Here is a 25241-nt window from a genome sequence, read left to right on the forward strand (position 1 = left end):
CATACATAAAGAGAAAATTACTTTTGCTTTTTTTCTTTTTATTACAGTTAGAATATTATATTGATTTTTTGAAGTTATGTGAGGAGAGTTATATTATCTATGATTTTCATTTCAGAATAGCTAAAGCAGTGACAAAAATTATTTATTATTAAAAGTGTGTATAGAGTCTGATAGGAGGAGGAATGGCTGCAGCCCACCAAGTGTGGGAATGAGAAGGGAGCAGAGGGCGAGGCAAGAAGGCACCCACGTCCTGGACTTCTCCACTTCGGGGCTCACATGCTCTGTGCGGTGGGCCATGGGAACATCCAGACAGGCAGGGGCACCGGGCCACCATGCCTGTGGCAGGCGTCCCTGGGTGTGTGGAGGGGAAGCTGCCACTGTCCAGGAGAACCCTCACACCCAGCATCCAGCCCAGGAGCGAGGGAGCTGACGCCGTGGCAGGAGACGGATAGAAAAGCCTGAGCAGCGCTTCTGCTTCTCCGTTTCCTACACAGGGACTCCAGCAGTGCCTCCGCGCCACATGGGGGTGGGGGGAGGGAAAGGAGCTGCTGAGAGGGGCGATTAACGTGCGCGGAGGGCTAGTTTTAGAGCGAAGAGGAGCGGCAGGCCCGGAAGCTGAGGCGGAGTCCAGAAGCAGGTACCCACTGTCAGCCCCAGTAACAGGCAGGTGGGTCTACCAATCCAAGAAACAGAACAAATGAGTTACTCTGAGGCCAGAACCTGTGAAAATGCAAAGGCAAACACTAAGATCAGGCGCCCCTTCTCCCCTTCTGCCACGGGGTCACAGGCATCTAAATGCCAAGAGGAGGAAAATGTGAGATGAGGCATTTTACCTGGAGACACTAAATATTTACATGAAAACACTGCTTTAAGATACAGGGCTGCCTTGAGCTGCCTAGAGGATTATGTCTAATTTTGCAAGGCTGTCTAGGGGAAAATCAGATCAGTTGTTAGCAAAATTCAAACTCTACATTGTCTTTACTATTTACATGACGTGACTGTGAAATTACAACCTAGCTATAACTCTTCTAAGGCATTCTTGGTATTTTCGATACAAGGAAGACGTTAGAAGCAGGAGGGTCCTGGCGCTGGTGGCGAAAGGGAGTAGTCTTTAGGTTGGGAGGGAGGAGAGAAAGGGGAATTTCCAGACAGAAGCCAAGTTTTTCCACTGCAGTTTTGCCTTGGGCCTATCCTGTTTATCTTTGTCTGGGCTCAGATAACTAAAAACTGAGGTTAGACTCTACTACAGAGAAAGGGGGAGAGGAAACAGTTTTGCGGAGGTGTTTTCTTCCCAAATTCTTCTGCGTGCTCTTTGTCTCTCAAATACAGTTCTAAGATGTTTTTGAGTTGCTTTAAAATTTGCTCCTTTTATATTTCTTTAATATTTTCTCATTTTATTATCTCTTTTTTTCTTCGTTCCCGCTCTAAGCATTCTTATCTTTACTGATTTTGAACTTTAGCCACCCTGCATTTTGTGGAAAATGGAAAAAATTTTAAGAGTGAGTCAATAAATTTAGTGCTGGGACAGAAGGAAGACATTTAACAGAGGGTTATGGCCAAGGTATTTGCCTAGATTCTCAATGCACTGTGCAAGAGATCTGGTTTAGGTTGTGAATGAAGATGTTTAATGATTTTAGGAAAGCATATGTCTACACAGGAATGCAGACATTCAAAAAGAGGGTTTCATTTAGTCATTCAACAATATTTGTTGCACAAGTAATATTGCTAGCTGCTGGTGGCAGAGCTGTGGGAAAAAAAATACTGTTCCTGGTCTCGTAAGGCTTTCATTTTATGTGGATGAAAACAGTAATCAAACAAATAAATATATAAAAAGTAAATAATATGTTGTACATTAGGTGGCTTTAGGCAGAATGCAGAAAAAACAAAACAGGTTAACAGATTAAACGGTGACTACCAAGGAGGGAGGGGTAGTCATTTTTAAGATGTCCACTTCTGGAAGGTGACATTTGGAAAGAGACCTAAATGAAGTAGGGTCTCAACAACTCTGATTATCTATCTATCTATCTATCTATCTATCTATCTATCTATCTATCATCTATCTTTAATATTCACCTGAGCATATGTTTACTGATTTGAGAGAGAAAGAAAGGAGGAGAAGAGAGGGGGAGAGACAGAGAGATGTGAGAGAGAAACATCAATCAGTTGCCTCCTGTACCCACCCAGACCAGGGATCAAACTCCCAACCTAGGTATGTGCCCTGACTGGGGAAGGAACCCACAAACTTTGGTGTATGAGGTAAAGCTCCAACCAAGGGAGCCACACCTGGCCAACTATTCTGATATTTAAAGGAATGTCTTTTTATAGAGAGCAGCAAGTACAAAGGCCCCGAGGCAGAAAAGAGTATACCTGGCATATTCTAGCAGATCAAAGAGTCCCTGTGGCTGAAGCAGAGGGACCAAACAGGGGAGTAGTAACTAAGTTAGTAAGCAGTAATCAAGGTAAGTTAGAACATTAGAGAACACTGGGAGGCCTTTTCTATTTCTCCATAATATAGGCTGTCAGAGTTTTGTTGGCAGAACAGAGAAATAATCTTATGGTTTACTAGTCAATGTGGCTGCTGTGTTGAGAATACATTAACAGGAAACATCCAGAGGTTAGGAGGACATTGAGATAGGAGCAGAATGGGAGTAGATATTTTAGAAGCTGATAATATAAAATATTTCAAGCAGGCAGTGGTTGTCAACTATGTGCAATGCTGCTCTGAGGGCAAGTAAGCTTGTCCATGGGATTTGCAGAAGTAAAGACAATGTTGACAGGAGCAGTTTTCATGGAGCTGGGGACTGAAAGACCGGAGTGCTTTCAGGAAAGAAAGTGGAGACATTAGTATAGACAGAATTTTTTTTTATCAGTTTTGTGTAAAAAGCAGAAATGGAAAAGTGAAAAGCGGTTTAAAGGATGGGAATGTGAAACCAAAGGAAGTTTGTTTTGATTTGTTTTAAGATGGGAGTTTATAGCATAAATGTATATTGATTATACCAGTAGATAAGGGATAAGTGATGATTCAAGACGGGTTGAGACATTTATAGAAACAAAGACCTTGAGTCAGTTGAGTGGGAATTGGATCCAGTGAAGAGCCCCTAAACATGTTATATGAATGAATTTCTTTTCTTTTTGGCTTTATAGGGGTATAATTAACAAATAGAATTTGTATATAGTTAAGTTGTACAACTTGATGTTTTGATATATGTACATATTGTGAAATGATCCCCACATTCAAGCTAGTTAATATATCTACCATCTCATATAGTTACTGTTTTCTGTGTGTGATTAGAACACAAGTTCTACTCTCTTAGCAAATTTCACGTATACAATACAACATCGTTAACTGTAGTCGCCATCCTGTGCTTAAGAGCTCCAGAACTTAATATCTTGCAGAACTGATACTTTGCACCCTTTAACTAACATCTCCCCATTGTTCCCAATTCCTGGCAACCATCATTCTACTCAATGATTCTCTGACTTTTAATTATTTTAAATTCCACATATAAGTGAGATCATGCAGTATTTGTCTTTCTGTGTCTGGCTTATTTCCCAAGGCATAATGTCCTCGAGGTTCATCCATGTTGTCACAAATGGCAATATTTCCTTCCTTTTTATGGCTGAATGGTATGCCTTTGTATATATGTGTATATATATGTGCACATATATGTAAATATGTATGATGTTCCTTTATGTGTGGACAGGCACATAAGTAGTTTCTATAGCTTGGCTATTGTCTATAATGCTGCAACAAACATGAGAATGCAAGTATCTCTTTGAGATGATTTCATTTCCTTTGCATATACCCCCTAGAAGTGAGATTGTTGCACCACATGGTAGTACTATTTTTAATATTATGTGGAAACTTCACACTGTTTTCCATAATGGCTGTACTGATTTACAGTACCACCAACATTGCATAAGTGTTCTCCTTCTCCACCTCCTTTCCCACAATTGTTATCTCTTTATCTTTTTGATAGTAGCCATTTATCTCTTTGAGAGTAGGTGTCATGTGATGTGATGAGGACGACCATCACAACAGGAAGAAAAGCAAAGTACTTGGTAGAGATATGGTGAAGGATATATTGGGTAGTGGGAACATGTGGGTATTCGTTTCTGATTTCTGCGACTCCAGCAGTAAAATATAAAACAAGGGCATCACCTGCAGTACAGAAAGCAAAAAGTGTATTAGAGATTTTGAGAAGAAAGGATAAGTGACAAAATAGTCATTTGGGACAGTGGCATGGCTGTCCCAAATGACTACGGGCACAGGCAACAGGACTGCCGAGAGCGTGACGGCATCACTGCAGGGGTAGTCAGACGCGTTAAGTGAGGCAGGTCCGCATGGCCACGGGTTTGTCCAGTCATGTCCAGCTCCTCAGAGTCAAGCCCAGAATAAGTGAAAGTGGGATTCAACCAGGGTGGAGGTTTTTTTCAGGCAACTGCGCAGTGAAGGAGTAGAGGGAGCAACATTGTCAGGGGATTGTGTGAGGAGTGATTATGATGATGGGCCGTATCTTTTCTGTTAGGTTAGGAGGGAAGTGAAGATGTGAAGAGCGTGGAAAGCAGAAGGTGATAGGGTCGGTCTCTCCATGAAACTGAAGAGTCTTTGGATGGCATATCACAGGGGTTCACTAGAAATCAATGAAAGAGGTGATCACAAAGCGGGGTATTTCAAACAGAAGTTGTTGATATCTGTGATTGATGGCGCAGTAAGATCTAGCATATGACCTGGGAGCAGGTGACTGAGGGAGGTGAGGAAAAGGCTTGCTGGACATGAGAGCGAAGCACTGAGCACCAGGATATAGTGAAAGCATTCTGCACAATGTGAGTTACATGGATAGCGAAATCACTCAGGATGATTGAAGAGTATTAGTGGTGGAGAGTCAATGATCTACTTGCTAAATTTTTCCTGAATGAGGAGGGGTGACCTTGGCTTCGGTATACACTGGAACAAGGCTCGGGGTGGAGGTGCTAGGATAGGGAGTTACCATATGGCGTGTACTTCAAAGGCGATGGGATTGTTTTATTAAAGGACACAGGTAGTACTGGTTTTGGAAATACCAACAGAAACAAAGGAGAACATTTACTTCATACCCTAGATTGATGGGATACAGGAGAAATAACACCACCTTTTTGGAGAATACAGGGGATGCAGTATCCACAAGGGCACAGATTTTAGTTAGAGAAGGCAAGTGAAGGAAACATTAAAAGAAGGATTTGAGAATTCCAGGAATTACGTTGAGAAGCTATCAGGAATTTCAGAGGGCACACTGCATGGACTCACGGGAGACTGGCGGGGAGGGGAAGGTTGCTCCATGTCAGGGGATGTTACAGTCCTTGCGGGGATGAACGTTCAAGTAATGACGGGTGACTTGTGTGCTTGGGGGTGACTGAAGTAAACAAGAATGTAGGGCATGATGGGATAGGTCCAGCAACAAGCACATGTTATTGCAGAAAGGAATACTCATTCTCCTCATCAGTTCAGGAAGTATCCAAGAAAGCACAAAAGGTGAGAAGAGGGATTTTTAAGAGTTGGTGATAGAAAGGCCAAAAAAGAGAGGTTGAGATTGACCCCACATGCCTGTCTGTCCAGAGAGCCTCATTTTCAGTACCGCAGCTTATGCCTGGTACCCTGTGGTTCAGAACAAAACAAAACAGAAAACTGCCCCAGAATTATGACAAGCATCACGTCATCAGCAATTACTGAGTGCTTATTGTGCAAAACTATTCACATGCATTATTTCATTTAGTTTTATATACAATACGGTATGTAAGTCTAATATTTATATCATAGTTAAAATAAGAAAAAAAGGGTCAGAAAAGATTTGAACTTCAAGCTTTCTTTCTAACCGAAAGTTAATGGTGAATGATAGTGAGAGTTTGGAGCTTGGGAAGATTTGAGGGCAAAGATGGAGTAAAAGTCTGGTACCAGGTGTAATTCAATTCCACAAATATCAAGCATCCATACTTCAGCATTGCACTCAGCCCTGGGATATGAAAGATTACTTAAACTTGATCTTTTCCCTGGAGGAGCTCGAAATCTACTGGATAGAACTTGTAAACCAAGATAAAAGAAGGCCTGTGTCCAGATAGAGATAGTGTAGAGGAAGAAATGACTTAAGCCTGTGTATCCCTAGGGTTTTAAGGGACCAGAGTTTCCCAGGCAGACAAAGAATGTATCTCCTTCTATATAAATGGGGGCAACATGATTATAGGCACAGGTGGGTTAATTAGGCTTGAGTTGGAAGAGAGACCCGACATTCTGCAAGACTGTGGGGGGAAAATACAAGAATTAATGAAGATATAATCAATGCAAGAGGGTAGGGCCAATGAGAAAATTAACTAAAGAAAGACTGTCCCTTAGATTTTTACATTACATCATTTTTCTCATAGGAGCAGACACTCTACCAACACAAAAAATTAAAGTTTTTGGCGAGAGCATGTCTTATCTTTAATAATCACAAATATGTCTTATCCCTGTTATACAAATGACAAGAGACAGAAGTCAAATGCATTCAACCACAAAGTTCATGTGCTCTATACGTCCCACAGAAGAGGATTCTAAAACATACTATAAGAAGTATGTCATTTAGCCAAGTTGGAACTAGTGCCAAGAGGAAAGAACCTGGAAAATAAAAACCAAAAAATATAAATCACATAATAATACAGAGGGTTTTATAGGTAAAAATGCAGATTGCAGAAAATTTTCATTCATCATTTGTGTAAGAGTAAAGAATATAAAAGGTTTGAACACCATCTATATTTTCAGTTAGAAACAGGCTATACAAAAATAATTTGTTTATTCATTATTTCACAAATATTTATTAGAATATAACATGTACTAGACAAAACCAATGTGTCAATGCCCCCCCCCCAAAAAAACCTTTTAACTTACATTAGAAAAATACATACCTATGCAGGGTTGTCCAACCCGCAGCCCGTGCAGCCCAGGATGGCTATGAATGCAGCCCAACACAGAATCATAAATTTACTTAAAATACTATGAAATTTTTTTATTTCATGTTGCAATGATGTTTTTCATTTCATTGTTGCATGTTGCAATGTTTTTAATGTGTGGCCCACGACATCTCTTCTTCCAGTGTGGTGCAGAGATGCCAAAAGATTGGATACCCTAGAAATGTACTGGTTTATATAAAGTTCATATAAAAAGGAATAAGATAGAATCTCTGCCCTGTAGGAACTCACAGTCAAATACAGGAGACACAAAGAAACAAGTAATTGACGTTTGGAAAGTCCTCTGGGAACACACAGGAAAAAGCTCTTAGCTTGAGCATCACCCCATAATAGAAAATAAATGTGTTATCTAGCACATAGTAGATGCTCAAAAACACGATAGCCGTGTTGCCCAGCAGATGTAAGTGGAAGGGAGAGTCCCTGGTTACTTTTTGGTTTCTGAATTTTGGCTCAAGTCAAGGAGGCGGGACCTGGATATATTTATGTTTACCCACTGCCCTGGGTGATTCCTCTGAAGAGACAACTTTGGGAAGCATGAGCTAAGGCAGTAGTTTTTAACCACAGGTACACATTAGAATCATTTGGGAAGCTTAAAATAGAGCACTACCTGGGCTCCATTCCAGTTCCCTTGAACTAGGATCTCTGGAGGTGGGCTTCATGCATTAGTATTTTTAAAATACTGCCCAGGTGATGCTAAGGGCCTGTCAAGATTGAAAACCACTGAGGTAAGGGATGTGCATATGGGGCTTCCCCTAAATGAGGCTAAGATAGAGTCAAGTGAGAGGAGGAGATGCAAGGAAACACCTCGTTGTAGTATTACGGTGACCCCTCAAAAAGGAGCAAGTTTGTGGTCGACTGAAATGTCACAGATATATCAACAAGGTCACTGGAACTGATTATTGTAAGGTGGCTGGTGATGCTGAAGAGAAGGGGATTCAAAAAATGGTGGGACAGAAACCTGATTGTAAGTGGATTGAGGACTGAATGGAGAGAAAATGAAGAGAGAATAAAGATTCTTTCAAAAAACTTGCTTTAAAAGGGAGAGAGGGAGGGTGAAAGTTTGAGAAGAAATGAGAATTGGTCAAGAAAGGATAGTTGTTACAGGATGGTTGTTACAAAGGAAGTCATTCCTGCTGACTAAGCCAAAAAGCTGGGATAGGGTTTGAGATGGAAGAGTGATATTGAAAAATGAATGGATGACTTAAAAAAGTTGGGGAGAATGGAGCTGACTTAAAGGAGAAGTACAAAGGCCTACTCAGGGCATTAAGGTCATTGTCTTGGCAGGAGACTTGAAAATAAGCCAACTATGCAACTTTGCATAGAAGTCTTGGTATAGGAGCCAACACTGGATAAATGAATTGATTTGGGATAGGGGGATCATGGGAAAAGGAGAGCAGACAGATGTTAGTACTATCACCATTCCTTTCCTTATAACATTAAGTGCCACAGGAATGGTATCAGAAGTGGTCTTTCCAGAGCCACTGAAAGGGGAAAGGAGAAAATATTATATGCAGAAAGGGGCAGTTACTAAACATTAGGCTCATGGAAGAGAATAAAATGTGTTAAAAAGAAGTTGAATTGTAATGGTGCTAAGGCCACAAATATGTCAGTTAAGGAGCAACAGCAACCAATTTAATTGGAGTAGGAGATTTAAGTGCAGAAGAGAGGGAATAGGCAAGACACAATTATGACAGCTTTTGGCAACTGGGATAAGAAAATACAGACTGAATCCTGTGAGTGGAGAAGAGCCACTGTTTGCTTTTCATCATGGAAGATGGTGTCCAAAGTTGTGTTTTAAGGAGTTTCCTTTGGCATCCACCTACACAGTGCGTCTGGATTTTAGGTGTTGACCTTCTCTAATAATTTACTCTAACTTAGATGCTGGGCTTCTCTAGTACTTCACTCCCCCACCCCCCACAACCAGTGTTATTCAGCATCTTGTGCTCCTGCTTTTACTGCTGTCATCACAGATTTTTCTCAAACTTCATTCTCTTTGCTCTCTCTGCCTCATCCCATAACACTATGGAAATTTCCTCATCCCTTGATGCTTCTCCTGCTTCTATTCCTGTTGAGCGAGATGTTCTTTTTATTTGTTTGTTTGTTTTACTGCTTTTTCAACTCTCTTCCTTCACCTGTCCCTCTAATGCAGACACCAGTCTGGACCTTCTGCTCCCCTTCATCGTCTTCCAAGGATATGTCTCTTTTTTGAGTCAACCATCGCCTCTGTGTAGATGGCGCAAGGCTACACCTCTAGCCATGACTGCTACCCTGAGTTCCAGATCTCAAATTTCAATTTCCTATTATAAATCTTCACCTAGGCCTCTCCTGTACCTTGAACTCAGTGTTTCTAAAACAGAATTATCCTATTTTCCACGAAAAAAAAATTCCTTCCCATGCCCACAAAACTGGTGCAGTTTTCTTGTAGCCCCTAATAACATCAAGTCAGAGTTACTGCAGTAGTTTAATTGGCTTGTTAGATTCTGGTTTTTGGTTGTTTGTTTTTCTTGTTGTTCCTTTGACTTGAGTTATGCACCTTGACAGAGAGAAATCTTGAAAAGAGATATTATCTGTATTCTCCAACTGGCCCCATTCCTTGCCCTTCCTGGCCCTGCAAAGAAGGTGAGCGAACCCTCCATTGTTCATAGATTGAAATCCAAAAGCTGACACTTCTTAGCTTCTGCTATCTGTCCCCATCTCTCAAATCATTTGATCTTTAGGGGCCATAATATTTCTTTCAATCTTTATGGTTTTTCTGCAGTGTTTCCGTTTCTTAAATTAAGCCCTCGTCTTCATTTTGTTCGCTTGATAACTAAATAAGTCAGCATTTTCCAACATCTCCTGTATTCTGACAGGAGGTAAGTGCTTCACACTTGATAATTATCTGCCCCACATTTTCCTCTCTGCCCCAAATGAGGCGTTCCACACTCAACTCCCCAATGTGTTTCCTGAAGGTAACTGTGACTTTGCTAATAAAAAAAATGCATTTTTCTACTTATAAGATTTTTATAAGAAAATATGTTCTACTAGTAAGTACTTTTTGGCTGCTGGGTATTCCCCCTGCCCTTTCTTTAAAATAGTAATCTGTGAGGCAGACATCTATCCTTGTCACTACCTTCTTACACGAATTATTACACACATGGATGATGACACGCTCTGGGGCCTCTTGTGGTCCATTAGACTTTCTGGCTGCACAATGGTTCAGTCTCTACTTCCTTAAAGGACTTCTTGATGTGTACGTCCACTTGACACTGAAGGTCCTTGTCTTTAGCTGGAATGTCAAAGCTCGCACATGCTCCTGTGTTATGGGAAGAAATGAATAAGGATGCACCCATGAGGTTTTTGTACTCTGCAGGGTCTAGAGAGGAAGGAAGCTTCCAATCGAGCCCTCCTCGCTCTGGACACCCTTCTTTGTACCAAGGCTGCTTGTCTCTAGGCAGCGTATTACATTGAACTTTTATTCAGCTCCCTCTGTGGCTTTTCTGATCATATGGGTTTTAATACATATAATTTCAATAGTTCGTTATGCCTGTAAAATATATTTTAAACAATTGCTTGAGCTTACAGCTTAAGTATTTAATTAGGCCTTTTCTTTCTGCAAACTTTTGAATGTTGTTTTCCTTATCACCTTTTCTAGAAGTCATGTGTTGCTTCTTGAGGATATTAAGAAGGAATAAGAGCATAGGAAATATGGACTAGTAGTTGGTATTATAACTCTTTTGCATATTTCTTTTTAACATGATTATAAGTTTTATATGGATAATAATCAATCATATTATACAGTTCTTTGTGTCTATCACTAGCATCTAATACAACTATGTTGATAGTAAATACTCGGGATATATTTGTTGGTTTTTGGCTCAGGAACACGATCTACCAGTGTTGAAAAGGGACTTAGAATTTAACCACACCTCAATTTTAAAAAATTATTTCCTAGAACACCCTGTTTGTTTCTTTTCACCTCTCACAATATTTAAGGAATTCTGTTACTTTGATCTTGATTGTTATCTAGATCTCTACATGTTAATAGGGATGAAGTGTTAACTTGTCTGACTTATTATTAATAATGATTTCATCTAGTATCACATAGCAAGAAAATCAAGAATAGTCTTGTTCCTTGAACTTATGCGTAGATTAAGACAATGCTGTTCCAAATATCTATAATTTTTAGAGAATAGATTAAAGCTGTAGGCTCTTTGGGGTGTGTATATAGTTTAAAATTTTTTAATTAGAAAACTTTCTAAAAGCAACTTATCCTTTTGCTAATAAATAAAAGTGTAATAATGGGCCCTAAAAAGAAAAGTTAGAAACTTTGTTAGAATGTTGTATTTAAATATGCAGTCAACCTTTGAAGTTATTAATTTAGGTAGTATTATGGAAAGCCACTTGAAAAGTCCACATGAAACTTATGTCAAATAATTTTTAGAAAACAGACAACAATGTGGTGAAGGCCAAGGGGGGACTTGGTGAAGGGGGTCCAGTAGAGGGAGAATAGGAGACATCTCTAATAGTGTGAAATTAAAAGACATTAACAAAGAAAGAATTGTTATAAAAGAATAAAAGGATATCGAAATATCTATCAATAGACATGATTCTGCAGAATCTGAAGATGATTTTTATAAAGCAAAAAAAAAAAAGCTTCTAGATACTGATTAATTTAGAACATATTTTACATTAAAATTTTCCCTAATTTAAATTTGAATTCAATATGGGAAAATATTAGTTGCAAGTAAATCATCAAATCATAAATATTTTAAAGCCTTTGCTAACTCTGTGCTTCCTGCCATGAAGTATGCATGAAAAAAAAAAGAAAAAAAAGAAATCCTTGTTCTCATAGTGTATTCCCATTAGAGAAAAAAATTAATAGGATATAAAGTTAAATAATAAAAGACTTATAAATCACATTGAGATTAAAAACAGAAGAGATAGCACAGGGAAATATATAACCACAAAAGAAAATATTATAACCACAAAAGTTTTCTTTGGTCTAGCTCTGTGCTCAAACATGTGTCCTTTTTTCCTTTTCTACCTCCCGCAATGTCCCCAAGCACAGCTGAACACCTTCTGCAGGCCAGGCCCCATGCTGGGTATAGGGTTACAAAGAAGAATGAAGCACAATCTCTGACCTTGGAAGAGAGGCATAATTGGAATCTTCAAGAATCATCATTTGACAGCTCAAACATCAGAAATGGGGTTGGGGGAGGAGTGTCTCTGTTACACCCTCAATTTGGGGGTTCTTAGAGGCTTTCAGCCCCACCCATGGTGTCTCCCAGTCACAAGGTCTGTTGAGCAGAAGTTGGAGCCTGCCTGACACAACCATACAGGAGTGCTTCACAGAACTCAGCCAATTTTTCTGATTCAGTCTAGGCTGCAGAATGGGGACAAGATCTAAATTAATTAACTAGTATGTATATGGGGAGGGTGACAATAGATGATTGTGTTTCCATTTGCTGACTTTTATTTCAGGAATGGCTATTATCTGGCTGCCTTGCTTCTCTTGGCTCTTCTGGTGTTGATTCCTTGGAAAGGTTCTGAGGACTCTGCAGTGGAAAGATTTAGCAGGTTTCCTCACTAATGTCCGCCCCAGGCAGGCTAAACTACTCAGCGCCTTTTCCCTCATTTAGAGTGTTTTTAAATCTCTCATCAGATCCAGGCTTTTAGATCAGATCCATGGCAAGTTGGGTGTGGATACTGGACACTAAGGAGTTTTCATTATTCTAGTTCTTCAAATCATACAGGACAGATGACATTATATCATGCTTTTGGAGCCTCTCCCTGGAGACACTCCTAGGGCTTCAGCAAACCCTATGCTCAAATTATTAAGGATTCAATGCAAACGATGTTAGCCCAGTTTAGCACCTAAACAAGCTCGCATTAGAAATTCTTTGGGAAGGTCACCAGCTTAGTGCTGGTGGCTTTAATTTCTGAGGATGCCTATGAGGAGTGTGGACATCTGGTTGAACCTGACTGTTTATTAATCCCTTATGAAAATATCGATGTCAGGACAGTGGCTCAAGGGAAATGACTCTCACACATTCCTTTAAGTAGGGACAAGAGAGATGTGCCAGTTCCTTCCGTACTGTATTAGGAACATGCCTACGGGCCCCTGGGAAGTAATGACCCCTAAGGGATCATTCAGAATATGGAGGAGTCTCAGCTCAGAACAGGTATGGATTTGAGGGAGAAAGAGTTGGGAGAAAAAATTAAACCTTCAAGCTTAAAATAAACCATCTTTTTCAGTTGGGAAAGGCTTTGGGGAAGAGGGCGGGGCACTTCACCTAAGAGTGGGACTCAGCAGGTTGCGGGGGCGGGTATTGGAGGGAGAGAGTCAGGCTTCGAGATGGGAGAAGTGGATGATTAAGTACTCCTAGGATCCAAGTCTGGAGGGTGACCTCATCTTCCCCCTCTACAGTATCTGTCCCTGATGTACATTTGGGCAGCTGCTGGCCTCCTTCAGCAGACTGTGTTAATTCTGAATTTGTGAGGTGGGGCTTAAATAACTATTATAGTTCGGGTGGAGCATCTAAGGAGACATCTCTACTGATGTGAAGTTCCTTTATTCAAGTAGTCTAGCTTGTTCTTTCAGTGATAAAAAAAAAATAGGGACTATTTCTTAGGTTTTTATGTTTTCCAGTTCTATTTGTTCATGTCATTATTTCCATAACAACAATTTGGCTTTATTTAGGTTTCAGTACTTTCAATGACTTAGACACATCGTAGGACATGAGCGGTAATTACAGGTGTGGGCAAAAGGAGGTTTACAGTTGTGAGAACACAAAACACCCATTTATTCTTGTAGTATTATTTATTAATTATTGCATTATCTTCCATATGAACTGTAAATCTCCCTTTGCCCACCCTTTAATATGCAGTAAAAATTATTTTTCTTTTTTGTGTGTGCTGATAAATTGTGTGGCATCAGCATTACTGTGAAAATTTAACAGGTTATGTTGAGGAAAGAGAACTAATGTTACACTGTAATCACTTAGTTAATATTCTCTTTGCTTGGGTAAAAAACTTAAGTCATTCATTCCTCCTTCCTTTTCTTCATACCTTGCACCCAATCTAGCAGTAACGCCTGAGGCTTTAACCCCCAAATATGTACCAAATCAATCTTTCCTCACCACCTCCATCAAAATCATCCTTGCCCAAACTTTGAAAAGTTTGGATTTGCAACCGTCTCCTCGTTGTATCCTGCTTCCTCCCTCTTCTCAACCCAGCAGCAGAATGGTCTTTGAATGACATCCCATCATTTCCCCATTTTTTTCATTTCACTTTTAATAAAAACTGAAGTCCTTATTATGGCCTACAAGGCTAGGGCTGTAACTCCAGGCTCTAGGGAGCTGACCAGCTACCAGCTCTCCAGCTTAATCCTTCTACCCCTTACGACTCATTGACTATGACCATATACATCTACCTCCAAACTTGAGTATTTCACACTTTCCCCCAAATACCTGTATGGCTTGATCCTTCACCTTCTTCAGCGCTGGGGTAAATATAATTTTACAGTGCCTTCCATGGTCAGCTGTTATAACCACACTCCCTGCTCCTTCACTAAGCCCCTTCGACCACATTTCTCCATAGCACTCATCAGTGTTTCATACTCTTTATTTGTTAGTCTCACCAGTTAACAATGTTTGTAGAGATCTTTTTTTACTATTTTGGAGCCTAGATCAGCACCTGACACATTGCATCCTTCGGCAAACATTTGTTGACTAAACACTGAACACGAGAATCAGGGTTGGTCTTCTACTTAGGGGAAGTAGATGGCATTAGCTAACAATGAGCAGATGACTCAAAAGTCATGTTCCTGCTTCTCTTCTTGTTTATTCACCTGTTTTCTCCCAATCTAAATAAGAGCTTGCATTCCAAAGTTAAAAGGAAAAAGTAAAATATACCAGGTAGCCACGTTTGCTCTACAGGCCTCTCCTGGGACAGCTGTGAACAGCATTAGGGTGTGAGCTGCATACAAGTGTGGGCTGAGAGGGCATCAGGGAAATCCTGCCAGGGTTAGCCAGGTAAATTCAGTGTCCGACCTGGGATTGCATTGCCCTGGAGGTGTCCCCAGAGGGTGTTTCTGCTTTTCAGAAAGACTCTAAATGTGACTGGAGCGGACCAGGTGTGGGAGTGAGAAGGATGGGCTGGACGTTAGGGGTGAGGTGTGGAAGGAAGACTTTTACTAAAAAGGCTTATTCTCTTTGAAGTCATTTGCCTCTTTTTATTTATTTTTTATGTATATGCATTATCTGTTTTTAAGAAAGGACTAAAGGTACATGTGACATCTTCAACACATTGGCATAATTTATCCTGAAATACAATAGATGGATCAGTAGTAGAGACTTAAAGAATGGGTCTGCTGTAAATTTCCCCTCTGCCCTCCTGATGTGTTTTCTGCACTCCACCCCATATTGAGCCCTTTGTGTGTAAGCCATGTGAACCATGTCAACAACATTCCTTCAGTCTTGTGTCTAGTTCAGTTCATCCCATGTGGAGCCCCAGTAGGACATCAGAAGGAGGAAGTACGAGTGTTGGTTATCTGTTTCCTGGATTCCAAAGTCACAGTTTTTCTTGAAGTGGCCTTCTCTACACATCTCTCTTCATTCGGCTCCTACCTACTCCGTTACCCCGGGAATTGCACTAGATTTTCTCTACACCTTCCCAACACCTGTGTTCTTAGTCCTTTTACTAAATCATCTTTGTCTGACTGCGCCATATGTTTCCTGCTAGAACGCTGGCTGATATGTGTTTCAAAACAAGGACAAGAACTGTAAGGGGACAAAAAAGGAGCAGATGAGCTGGGTCAGAGGTAGGTCAGAAACAGGATATCGGAAGACACCACGATAAACCAACTGTCCAGGACATGGACTTTCAGAGTTTGAAGGAGCCGTTAAGTTTGTTGAGCCCATATCTTTCCTTTACGACCTTAGGGAAACTGAGGCTTGGAGAAGTTCAGTGACCTTGTCCAAGGTCACATGACCAGTTGGTAACAGAATCACAGTATGTACCCAGATCTGAAACAGAAGCCCATTCATTACTCCATCAGAGTCAACGGTTTTGCCTGGGGCCAGCCACCGGCAGGGGGTGGGGGGGTGGGGAAGTGGCCTTTTGTATGCATAATCGCTGGCCTCTTTCTTTTTCTAATGCACTAAAGGTCTGAATATACACATACCCTCTTCGCTGGGATTGAACTCACTGAGATCATACCCGAGACAGATACAATCTTTCTCCAGTTGTGGCTATGGTAATTGTCTCTTTTCCTGGCCACATCACTTTTGACTTCTGGTTTGCTGACTCATTTCCTGTGTTTCATATTGTTCTTTTCTATGATGCTTTCTCACATCATGGAGTTTTACATTAATTGGAGAATATTCTTATTTGAATGATGACCGACTGCTAGAAGTTCCAATTTTAAATACAGAGCTATCTTTAATGACTACTGCTATAGATTCAGTCATCGGCCTTCTGAATTACCTAGGCTTTGAGGATCTTCAAAAATACTGGTGCTTTTTTTCCTTATCTATAAAGTGGTAATAATAATGTAACCTAATAGGTTTCGAGTGAGATTTAAATTAATACATACAGAGCTCTTAGAACAAAATTTGAGACAGAGCACACCATGAATTAATGTTACTTACTATTGCTTACTTCAGTAGTAAGGTAAAACTCCATGCTCTAACATTCAGATCTTCATTCTCTGTTTCTCTCTTCTGTGTCTTGGGGTATATGAGTTTGAGGCAAGAGATGAGATCTTACTCTGCGTTTTTGCTGAAAAAGCAGTTTCTGGGTTAAATCCGATCAGCAAAATGATTCCTTCTTTGGACAATTACGATTTTCATGTTTCTCCTGTAACACTAGGGAAACATGAATTGAGAGGGCTTATACTGGGTGATCGCAAGTCGTCTGGGATTGTCCGTTTGAGACATTTTACATGTCTGTCTGGTAGGCTGCATTCACTTCAGGGATTCAGTTTAGCTCCACAAATGTTTACTGAGAAAATACTGTTGACTAGATGCTAGGGATAAAATGATGACTCAGATAACACCCTCCTCACCCTAGAAAGATTCCAGTCCCCGGGAATGTTTTGTTCTCGGTCACATCTTTGCTCAGGCCTGTGCAACAGACCACATCAGTCTAACATGGATAACTAAGTGCCAGCTCATCCCTGGGTTTGGCCCCAAATCAGAAACCTGTCCTCATCTGATCCTTAGAGTTCCCAGTGACATTAGTAGGAACTATGAGGGTGTATGTGAGAAGAATTTTACTCACTCTTTGCTTTCTTTCTAAGTATAAGCACAGGTCCCAGGAAGTTTGAAGCTTATCATGCTGGTCACCGCCTGCTGTGGAGATGGTTAAGTACCCTTGAGACACATGTAATGAAGGGCTAGAAGACATTTTAAAATTATTGGATCTAAGGAGCTCATGGAGATTATCCAGCAGCCAGATTTTACTATCTAGCTCAAACCATGCCTTTTACAGATGAGGTAACATTGACAAGGTTACCATAGATCACGCAGGGGGGCTCTATGACATCCCAGCAGTCACCCAGCTGGTTGTGGTTTAGGCACTAAGAGTTGAATCTTCTTTAATGCTGTTTCCTGAAACTGTAGAACGTTTGATTATTTTAGCTTTCAATTTTTGTGATGCTAGGAGATTATTGCACGTGTCTGGAAGGTCTCAGCATTTGCAGTTTGATTTCCTGAAAGGCCAGATGGAGTTTATAAAGAACTGGGAAAAAGCCTTAATTTGCCATGAAGATATGTGACAATTACCACCTCTTAGGGAACTCCTTTCCCTTCTTGGGCTTTCACAAATGCCAAATGCATCCACTGTGTGAAGGTGCTTGGAAACGAGTGCTCGTAAGTTCAGCGTCATTGTCCTCAGTCTCTCCGTGCAGTCCTGCTCCTGTGGGGACTAGCCAGTGAGTGCAAAACTATTTCTTTTGAAATGAACATTCAAAAGGTTAAGATGGAATTTTTTTTTTTCCTGTTTTATATCTTACCCTGTAAATCACATACGAATGAAATTATAGTCCAACGGAAACTACAGAAGTTTTTAGAAAGAGAACCTTAGAAATCATTAAATCAAAACCTGAAAGAAAAAAGGCTAACTGAAAAAGCATCCCCTGTAGGAAGATAAGATGCTAATTTTTAGAGGCACTCAGCAGTTAGAAAATCAATTTTTCTTAACATTGAGAATTACTGAGTGGCTGAAAAAGCATCTTACTCTATGAAATATAGTCACTGTTTAGTGCCTTTCCATTTTATTTACTATTTAAAGCACACAACAGCTAGTTAACCAACTACTTATAAAATATATTTAATGTTTAGAGGCACTCAGTGTGGTTATAAAATGATTTTAAGGGTATACAAATACGGTACGTTAACCACACTTCATGAACTATGGTTCCCTCTGGAAAAACAAAAACGTTTTCCCTGGCATCCTGCGGCATTTCATCCTGAAGTTTGTAAATGACCCACACTGCTCAAACTGGCTGCTGTGCTGGCTTCTGATGCCAGCCACTTTAGAGCACACACCAGAAAGATCAATATAACCCCTATTACATAATCACTTATGTAAGTGATAGAGCACCATGCACTCAAAGGCTGTTAGACTCTCCGATAAAGAACAGCTTGACAGATGCTGTGACTTGAAGCAGCATGCACAAAACCCCAGGAAAGAGGTTGTAGGGTTGTAGTCTTTTCTCCATGCATGGTGGATTGATGAGTGCACCTTGACACATGACGCACTGAGATGATCTTTAGCCCATGCCCTGGGTACGCATTAGCAAGTTTACAGGCCTGTGAAAATGCGGGGAGAGTCTAAGAAAGGATGGGAAGAGACTGGAACTTTCTTCAAAATAACCTGCTACAGAGAATTATGACAAGTGAGACATAAGGAGCCACAGCATAGATGTAACAGTGAGAATATATTCAATCGAATTTCTTTCTATCCAATACCCTAATTCCCTGAAAATACTCAACATCACAATGTGTTAATCCCCCTCTTTCATTACTGAAACTCCATGGCATTGACTATTGAGGAAATGTGACAGAAATGTTGCTTTTAATTTCCTGTTCATATAATAAAGCTGAATGTGTGATGATGTTCCCTTTGTCTTTACTTTGCCATGGGGCCTGGCAGAAGGGCTTCTAACCCACAATGATGACCACACTTAAACTGAAGAAAGGATGCAGACAGAGCCTGAGGGCAGGCTGGTGTAAATCCACACTTCGTCACATCACGTAGGGGGCAGTATTTCTAGCAAGGGTAAGCGGTGCTAAAATTGTAGACAAGGACAGTTGATGGGGAAGTATATCAGTTTTTAAACCAGAAGTTTAAAAAATACATAAACTATAAAAGAAGGAGATAGTGTTAAAGGATAAAAAAAAAAAAAAGCACAAGAAGATTATGAGAAGTTATTTACCGAGTGTTCTAGCTTACACCGAAGTATTCTTCAGTTCTCGGGGCCATTCTGAAATGTGCTAGACCAGACTTCTGGTTTCCGGTCCAGAGTGTAAGGAGTTTAGAAGTCATCACTCCATTCTCACAAGCAAAAAGGTGAACAAACAAAATCAATAACCCTCCTTGGATCTGTCAGAGAATTGAGGTCACAGGGCAAACTGCTTTCCCCCAAATTGGACAAATAGGCAGATACAGAGAATGACAACTTACTGAAACACAAAGCCACAAGCAGAACCTCCATGGGAACCAGCACTAGGGTAGGAAAACCTAAACTGTAATTGAAAATTTGCTGGGAGCTCGGCATGAACAAAACTGAAAGCGAGTAGCTGCAAGAGAGCCCCGTCTTAGGGGAGCCCCAACTCTTCTAAGAGTTTTACCTCCAGGAGCCCTGCTAGGTTCTTACAGTGAAGATAAAAGTCTTCTATGATTCCAGTGGCGGGGGGAGAAAAGTAGCTATACTGAAGTAATGCCAGAGTTCTGTGTCCTTAACAGGCCTGCCCTCAAGAGAGATTACTTTATCAAGGCCTAATCTACTGGGATACTTCAGAGCCTAAGCAACTTGACAGAAGGCAAGGATCCAACTCCAGCCCCCTCGAGTCACCCTGTCCCATCTAAGGTGGGGGGAGGGGATAAAAATCACTGATGAAGGTCAAAATCCAGGGGCTCCAAAGACTGAGACCTCATTGTAGTTCTATAGAAGGCTTCCTCCCCCGGCCCCACCCTACCCAGATCACTAAAGGCTTATTTATCACAGCTCCTTTACCCAGTACATCATGTTTAGGTTTCAATTTAAAAAAAATATGAGCATATTAAAAGGCAAAAATCATAGTTCACAGAGGCAGAGCAAGCACCCGAACCAAACTCAGATATGGTAGGGATACTCTAATTATCAGACTGGTAATTTAAGACTACTATGATTAATATGCGAAGGGCTTTAAAGGAAAAGAGCAGACATTAGGTAAGAACAGATGTAATGTAAGCAGAGACAGAAATTCTAAAAAAGAATGAAACCAATTTTAGAAATAAAAAATGCTGTAACAGAAATAAAGGCTGCCTCTGATGGGTTTATTAGTAGCCTGACACAGCTGAGGGAAGCATCAATGAGCTTAAGGATATGTCAATAGAAATTCCAGAACTAAAAAGCAAAGAGAAAAGAGGCTGAAAAAGAAATGTAATAATATCCAAGAATTGTGGGGCAAATGCAAATGGTTTAAATATAATGGGAATACCAAAGGAGAACGAACAAATGAAACAAACAAAAAACTTGAACCAATAAAGACTGTCATCTTCCCCAAATTAATGCCAGAAACTAAACCACGGGTCCAGTAAACTCAGAGAATATTAGGCAGGATAAACGTAAAACAAAAATATACATTTAGGTATATCATATTTAAACTGTGGATAATCAAAAGATAAATAACAACTCTTGAAAGAAGCTAGAAAAAACACCTTCCCTACAAAGGTGGTTTGACATCTCAAAATCAAATTAATGTAATCCATCACATCAACAAGCTACAGAAGAAAAATCACATGCTCACACCAACCGCCATATATGATAAAAACTTAGCCAAGGAGAAATTGGGGGACATCCTCAACTTGATTAAAAAACATACACAAAACCCTACAGTTAACATTTTACTTAATGATGAAACTGTAAGCTTGCTCACTAAGATCAGGAGGTAGGAAACGATGTCCCCTCTCATTACTCCTTTACAACATTATACTGGAAGACCTAGAGAAGGCAAGGAGACAAGGAAAAAAAAAGGTATTCATATTGAGTATAAAGAAATAAAACTGAACTTGTTAGTAAATGACACAACTGTCTATGCAGCAAGTGAGAAAATCAGTAAAAATATTCCTGGAAGCCTAAGTGACTACATCAAGGATTCATGATACAAAGTAAATACACAAACATCAATTGCTTTTCTCATACCAGCATGGAACAACTATTTTTAAAATAAAAACACAATGCCATTTACATTAGCATCCCCCCAAATGAAATGAGTATAAAGCTAACACAATATGTACAAGGTCTAAATAAAGAAGACTACAAAATTCTGATAAAGTCAATGGACTAAATAAATGGAGAGATATTCCATGTTTGTCAGTAGACTCAAAATTGTCAACATGACAATTTTTCCGAACTTGATCTAAAGATTTAGAGCAATCCCAATGAAAATCCATCAAGCTATTTGTGGATATTCACAAACTCATTCTAAAGTTTATCTGGAGAAGCAAAGAACCCAGAATAGCCAGTATAATACTGAAGGAGAAGAACAAAGATGGAGGATTAACCCTATCTGAGTTCAGGCAACAAATGGTGCTAGATCAAATGGACAGCCACATGCAAACAAATGAAGCCAGACAGACTTTACACCATTCATAAATATTAACTCAAACTGGATCATGTGCTTAAGTGTAAAACACAAAACTAAAGGAAAAAAACAAAACAAAACCCTAGAAATAACACAGGAGAAAATCTACCAGAGATGTCTAACCTTTTGGCAGCCCTGGGTCACAATGGAAAAAGAAGAGCTGTCCTGGGCCACACATTAAATACACAAACACTAATGAAAACTGATGAGCAGGAAAAAATAAAAAAGGTTTTAGGTACATTTATGATTTTGTATTGAGCCACAGTCATAGCCATCCTAGGCCATGTGTGGCCCATGGGCCGCACGTTGGACATCCCTGAAATTTTAGATGATCATGGGTTTGGTGGTAACTTTTTAGATACAACACAAAAGGCACAATCCATAAATAAAACAACTGATAAGTTGGACTTAAATAAGATTCAAAACTTCTGCTCTGTAAAAGACACTGTCAAGACAATGAGAAGGCAAGCCTCAGACTGGGGGAAACTATTTCTGAAAGACATAAACAATAAAATACTGTTATACAAAATATACAAAGAACCTTTAAGACTCAATAATAAGTAAACAGACAACTGATTAAAAAAGGCCACAAGATCTGAACAGACACCTCATCCAAAATATACAGATGGCAAATACAGATATGAAAAGGTGCACATATCCTGTCACTAGGGAATTACAAATTGAAACAAGATACCGCCACATGAATGGGAAAATTCAACACTGACAACATCAAATGCTGCCTGGGATGTGGAGCAACAAACTCTCCCATATTGCTGATGAGAATGAAAAATGGGAAAGTCCCTTTGGAAGACAGTTTAGCAGTTTCTTACAAAACTAAAAATACTCTTAGTGTGCAATCCAACAATCACATTCCTTGGTATTTACTCAAAGGAGTGAAAAACTTACATCCACACAAACACCTGCACACGAATGTTTAAAGCAGCTTTATTCATAATTGTTCAAACGCAGAAGCAACTGAGATACTCCTCAGTAGGTGGAGGGATAAACAGTGTTACATCCAGATGAAGGAACAGTATTCAGCATTAAAAGAAGATGAGCTATTAAGCCATAAAAAGACATGAGAGAACATTAAATGCACACTACTAAGGAAAATAAAAGCCAAGCTGAAAAGGCTACTTGCTGTATAATTCCAACTATATAACATTCTAGAAGAGGCAACTTTATGGACACTGTTAGGTGGTTGCCAGAGGCTGGGCAGGGGGTGAGCTGAAAGGAGCAGAGGAATTTTACGGCAGTGAAACAGTTCTGTATGGCAGCATACTGCTGGGTACATATCACACATATAACCATACTATGTATGAAACCAAAAGTGAAATTTAAACCCCAAAAATGGACTTTGGGTGATAATGATGCCCAATATAGTTGTCCTGAAAATAACACATGTACCATCTTTGTGTGGAATGTTGATAGTGGGGGAATCCATGTATGGGAAGTACATGGAAACTCTCTACTTTCCTCTCCATTTTGCTGTGAATCTAAAATTGCCCTAAAAAAAAAAAAAAGTCTATTTTTTTTAAAAATGTGCTAGGCATTTACTGAGTTTGAGAGGAGAGATTTCTGTTTCTAACAGAAAAAAACTCTTTCATTAGGGAATGTAATTTTTTTTTTTTTTAAGGATACCAAAATGTTGTGTTGAAACACTGATAAATTTAAAGAACTTACGGTGAAAGCTTTGAGGATTAAGTTCTATAAATGTATGTAAAAACTAGTGGTGATATTGTAGTCTTAAGAGAAATGTTTTGATAAATTTTAAGAATCAAAATTTTTACTTTTTTTTTTTTAAGAAAGAACATTTATGGAGAGCATACTTACTACTCAAAGACATTTAGGGAAGACAACCCTGTGTGTCTGCGTGTGTGTGCGCGTGCGCGTACGTACATTTTCCACTCAGAGTTCACTTCTGCACTAATGCCAAGAGCAGAATGGTGTGATGGCCGGGCTTCTTGCCTCCTCACCAGGAACTGCTGTGGAGGCTCTGGCAAAGAGTGTGTGAGGCTATTCCCTGGTGAGAGTAAGAAGCCTAAGGAGCCCTCACCATGGCAGGGTTGCTGAAGACTAGGCCTGAGAGAACTCCGGCAGTCTGTCCAGCCCACTGACCGCTGCGAAGAAGCCTAGGTCTCGGTCTGGCCGTAGGGGCCTTGTCTCTGAGTGCGCCCACGCCGGTGTCTGCGTGGCCTGCTGGCGTGCTGGAGTGGGTAAGGAGGCGGCGCTCTGTTCTGGTACTGGATTGAAACTCTGCGGACGGGGCCCTGACGCTGCTCGACGCCAATCCTGGAGTTTTCTTCGCCAATATATTCCACCTGAATCGTTGAAAAATCATTGTAGAATTGCCGGGGTTGAAAAGACGGGCGGGACGTCACAAACGTGTCTCGGTCATAGTGCCGGAACAGAGGTCGAGAGTGGGCAAAGCGTGCAGAAAGTCGCCCTGGGCTGCGGAAAGACGAGGATCTGGCTGGGGGCCTGGACAAGGCCTGTCGGCCTTCATCACCTCTGCTGTCTCGGGGCTGCCTCCCTCCAGCTGGGGCTGCACTTCCACTGGAAGAACCATCCCTGATCCATCTGCCCACGGGGTAGCGGCGGGGAAGATCCACGCCCCAGGCATCCGCCACGTGCGCCAGCAGCAGCTGGGAGAGATGGCGGTGCGCGCGCTCGTCCCAGTGCACGCCATCTCGCTGCCGGTGCTGCCCAGCATGGCGGAAGTGGAAATGTAGGTCTAGCACATCGAAGCCGTGCCTGCTGGCTTCAACCGAGCTGTAGAAGTTGGCCTCAATCACGTCTTCCCGCAGTTGGGCGCCCCGGAGCTGATGCTCTGGCAGGAGGAAGCCGCCCGAGACGACCTCGGCCACTGGCATGGCCGTGTGCCACACCAGGAGACAGGACGCAGGCAGCACCTGGCCCAGGTGCCGGAACAGGCTCTCCAGGTCCTCGCGGTAGCCTCTCCGGAAGTCCTGGCCGTACCTCGAGAGGTCCCAAAGGCAGGAATTGATGACGACCAAGTCCGGGGCGTGCTCGCCCTGACGCAGCTCTTCCAGGACGTCCACGAGGTACGGGGAGTAGGCACGGGTGAGGAAGTAGAAACGGACCAGGTGGTGGCCCGAGCGGAACTGGCGGACCTCGCGGTAGTGGGTACCATTGTGCATGCGGCCCCACCGTCCACCCTCCAGCAGGACGTCCCCCTCGAAAGTCAGTTCACCCTTGGCCTTCAGCTGACTGGAAGACAGCAGGCAGTCCTTCTGCAGCAGGACCACCAAATCCTTGTATACAGCCCTCTGGACCGAGTCCCCCATGATTACCACGAACTTGTTGTGCAGCAGCTGCCGGACTTCGCAGGCGCGCAGGTGAGCCATGGTGGCTGGAGGCTGCGCAGGCGTCTTTCCTCAGGGCAGGTCGGAAGCGAGCGCAGAGATA

General features: G+C 41.1%; 1 protein-coding gene across 1 annotated transcript; it reads right to left on the minus strand.

Moving 5' to 3' along the window:
• Positions 1–23944: 23944 nt before the first annotated feature.
• On the minus strand, positions 23945–25180 carry LOC129080592 (PC-esterase domain-containing protein 1B-like). Its single transcript, XM_054586119.1, has one exon. The coding sequence runs from the start codon at positions 25178–25180 to the stop codon at positions 23945–23947; it is 1236 nt and encodes a 411-aa protein (XP_054442094.1).
• Positions 25181–25241: the final 61 nt, after the last annotated feature.

The sequence above is a fragment of the Pteronotus mesoamericanus genome, unplaced genomic scaffold, assembly GCF_021234165.1.
Source record: "Pteronotus mesoamericanus isolate MK-2021 breed Mesoamerican mustached bat unplaced genomic scaffold, CSHL_Meso_final contig_90, whole genome shotgun sequence".
Taxonomy (NCBI): domain Eukaryota; kingdom Metazoa; phylum Chordata; class Mammalia; order Chiroptera; family Mormoopidae; genus Pteronotus; species Pteronotus mesoamericanus.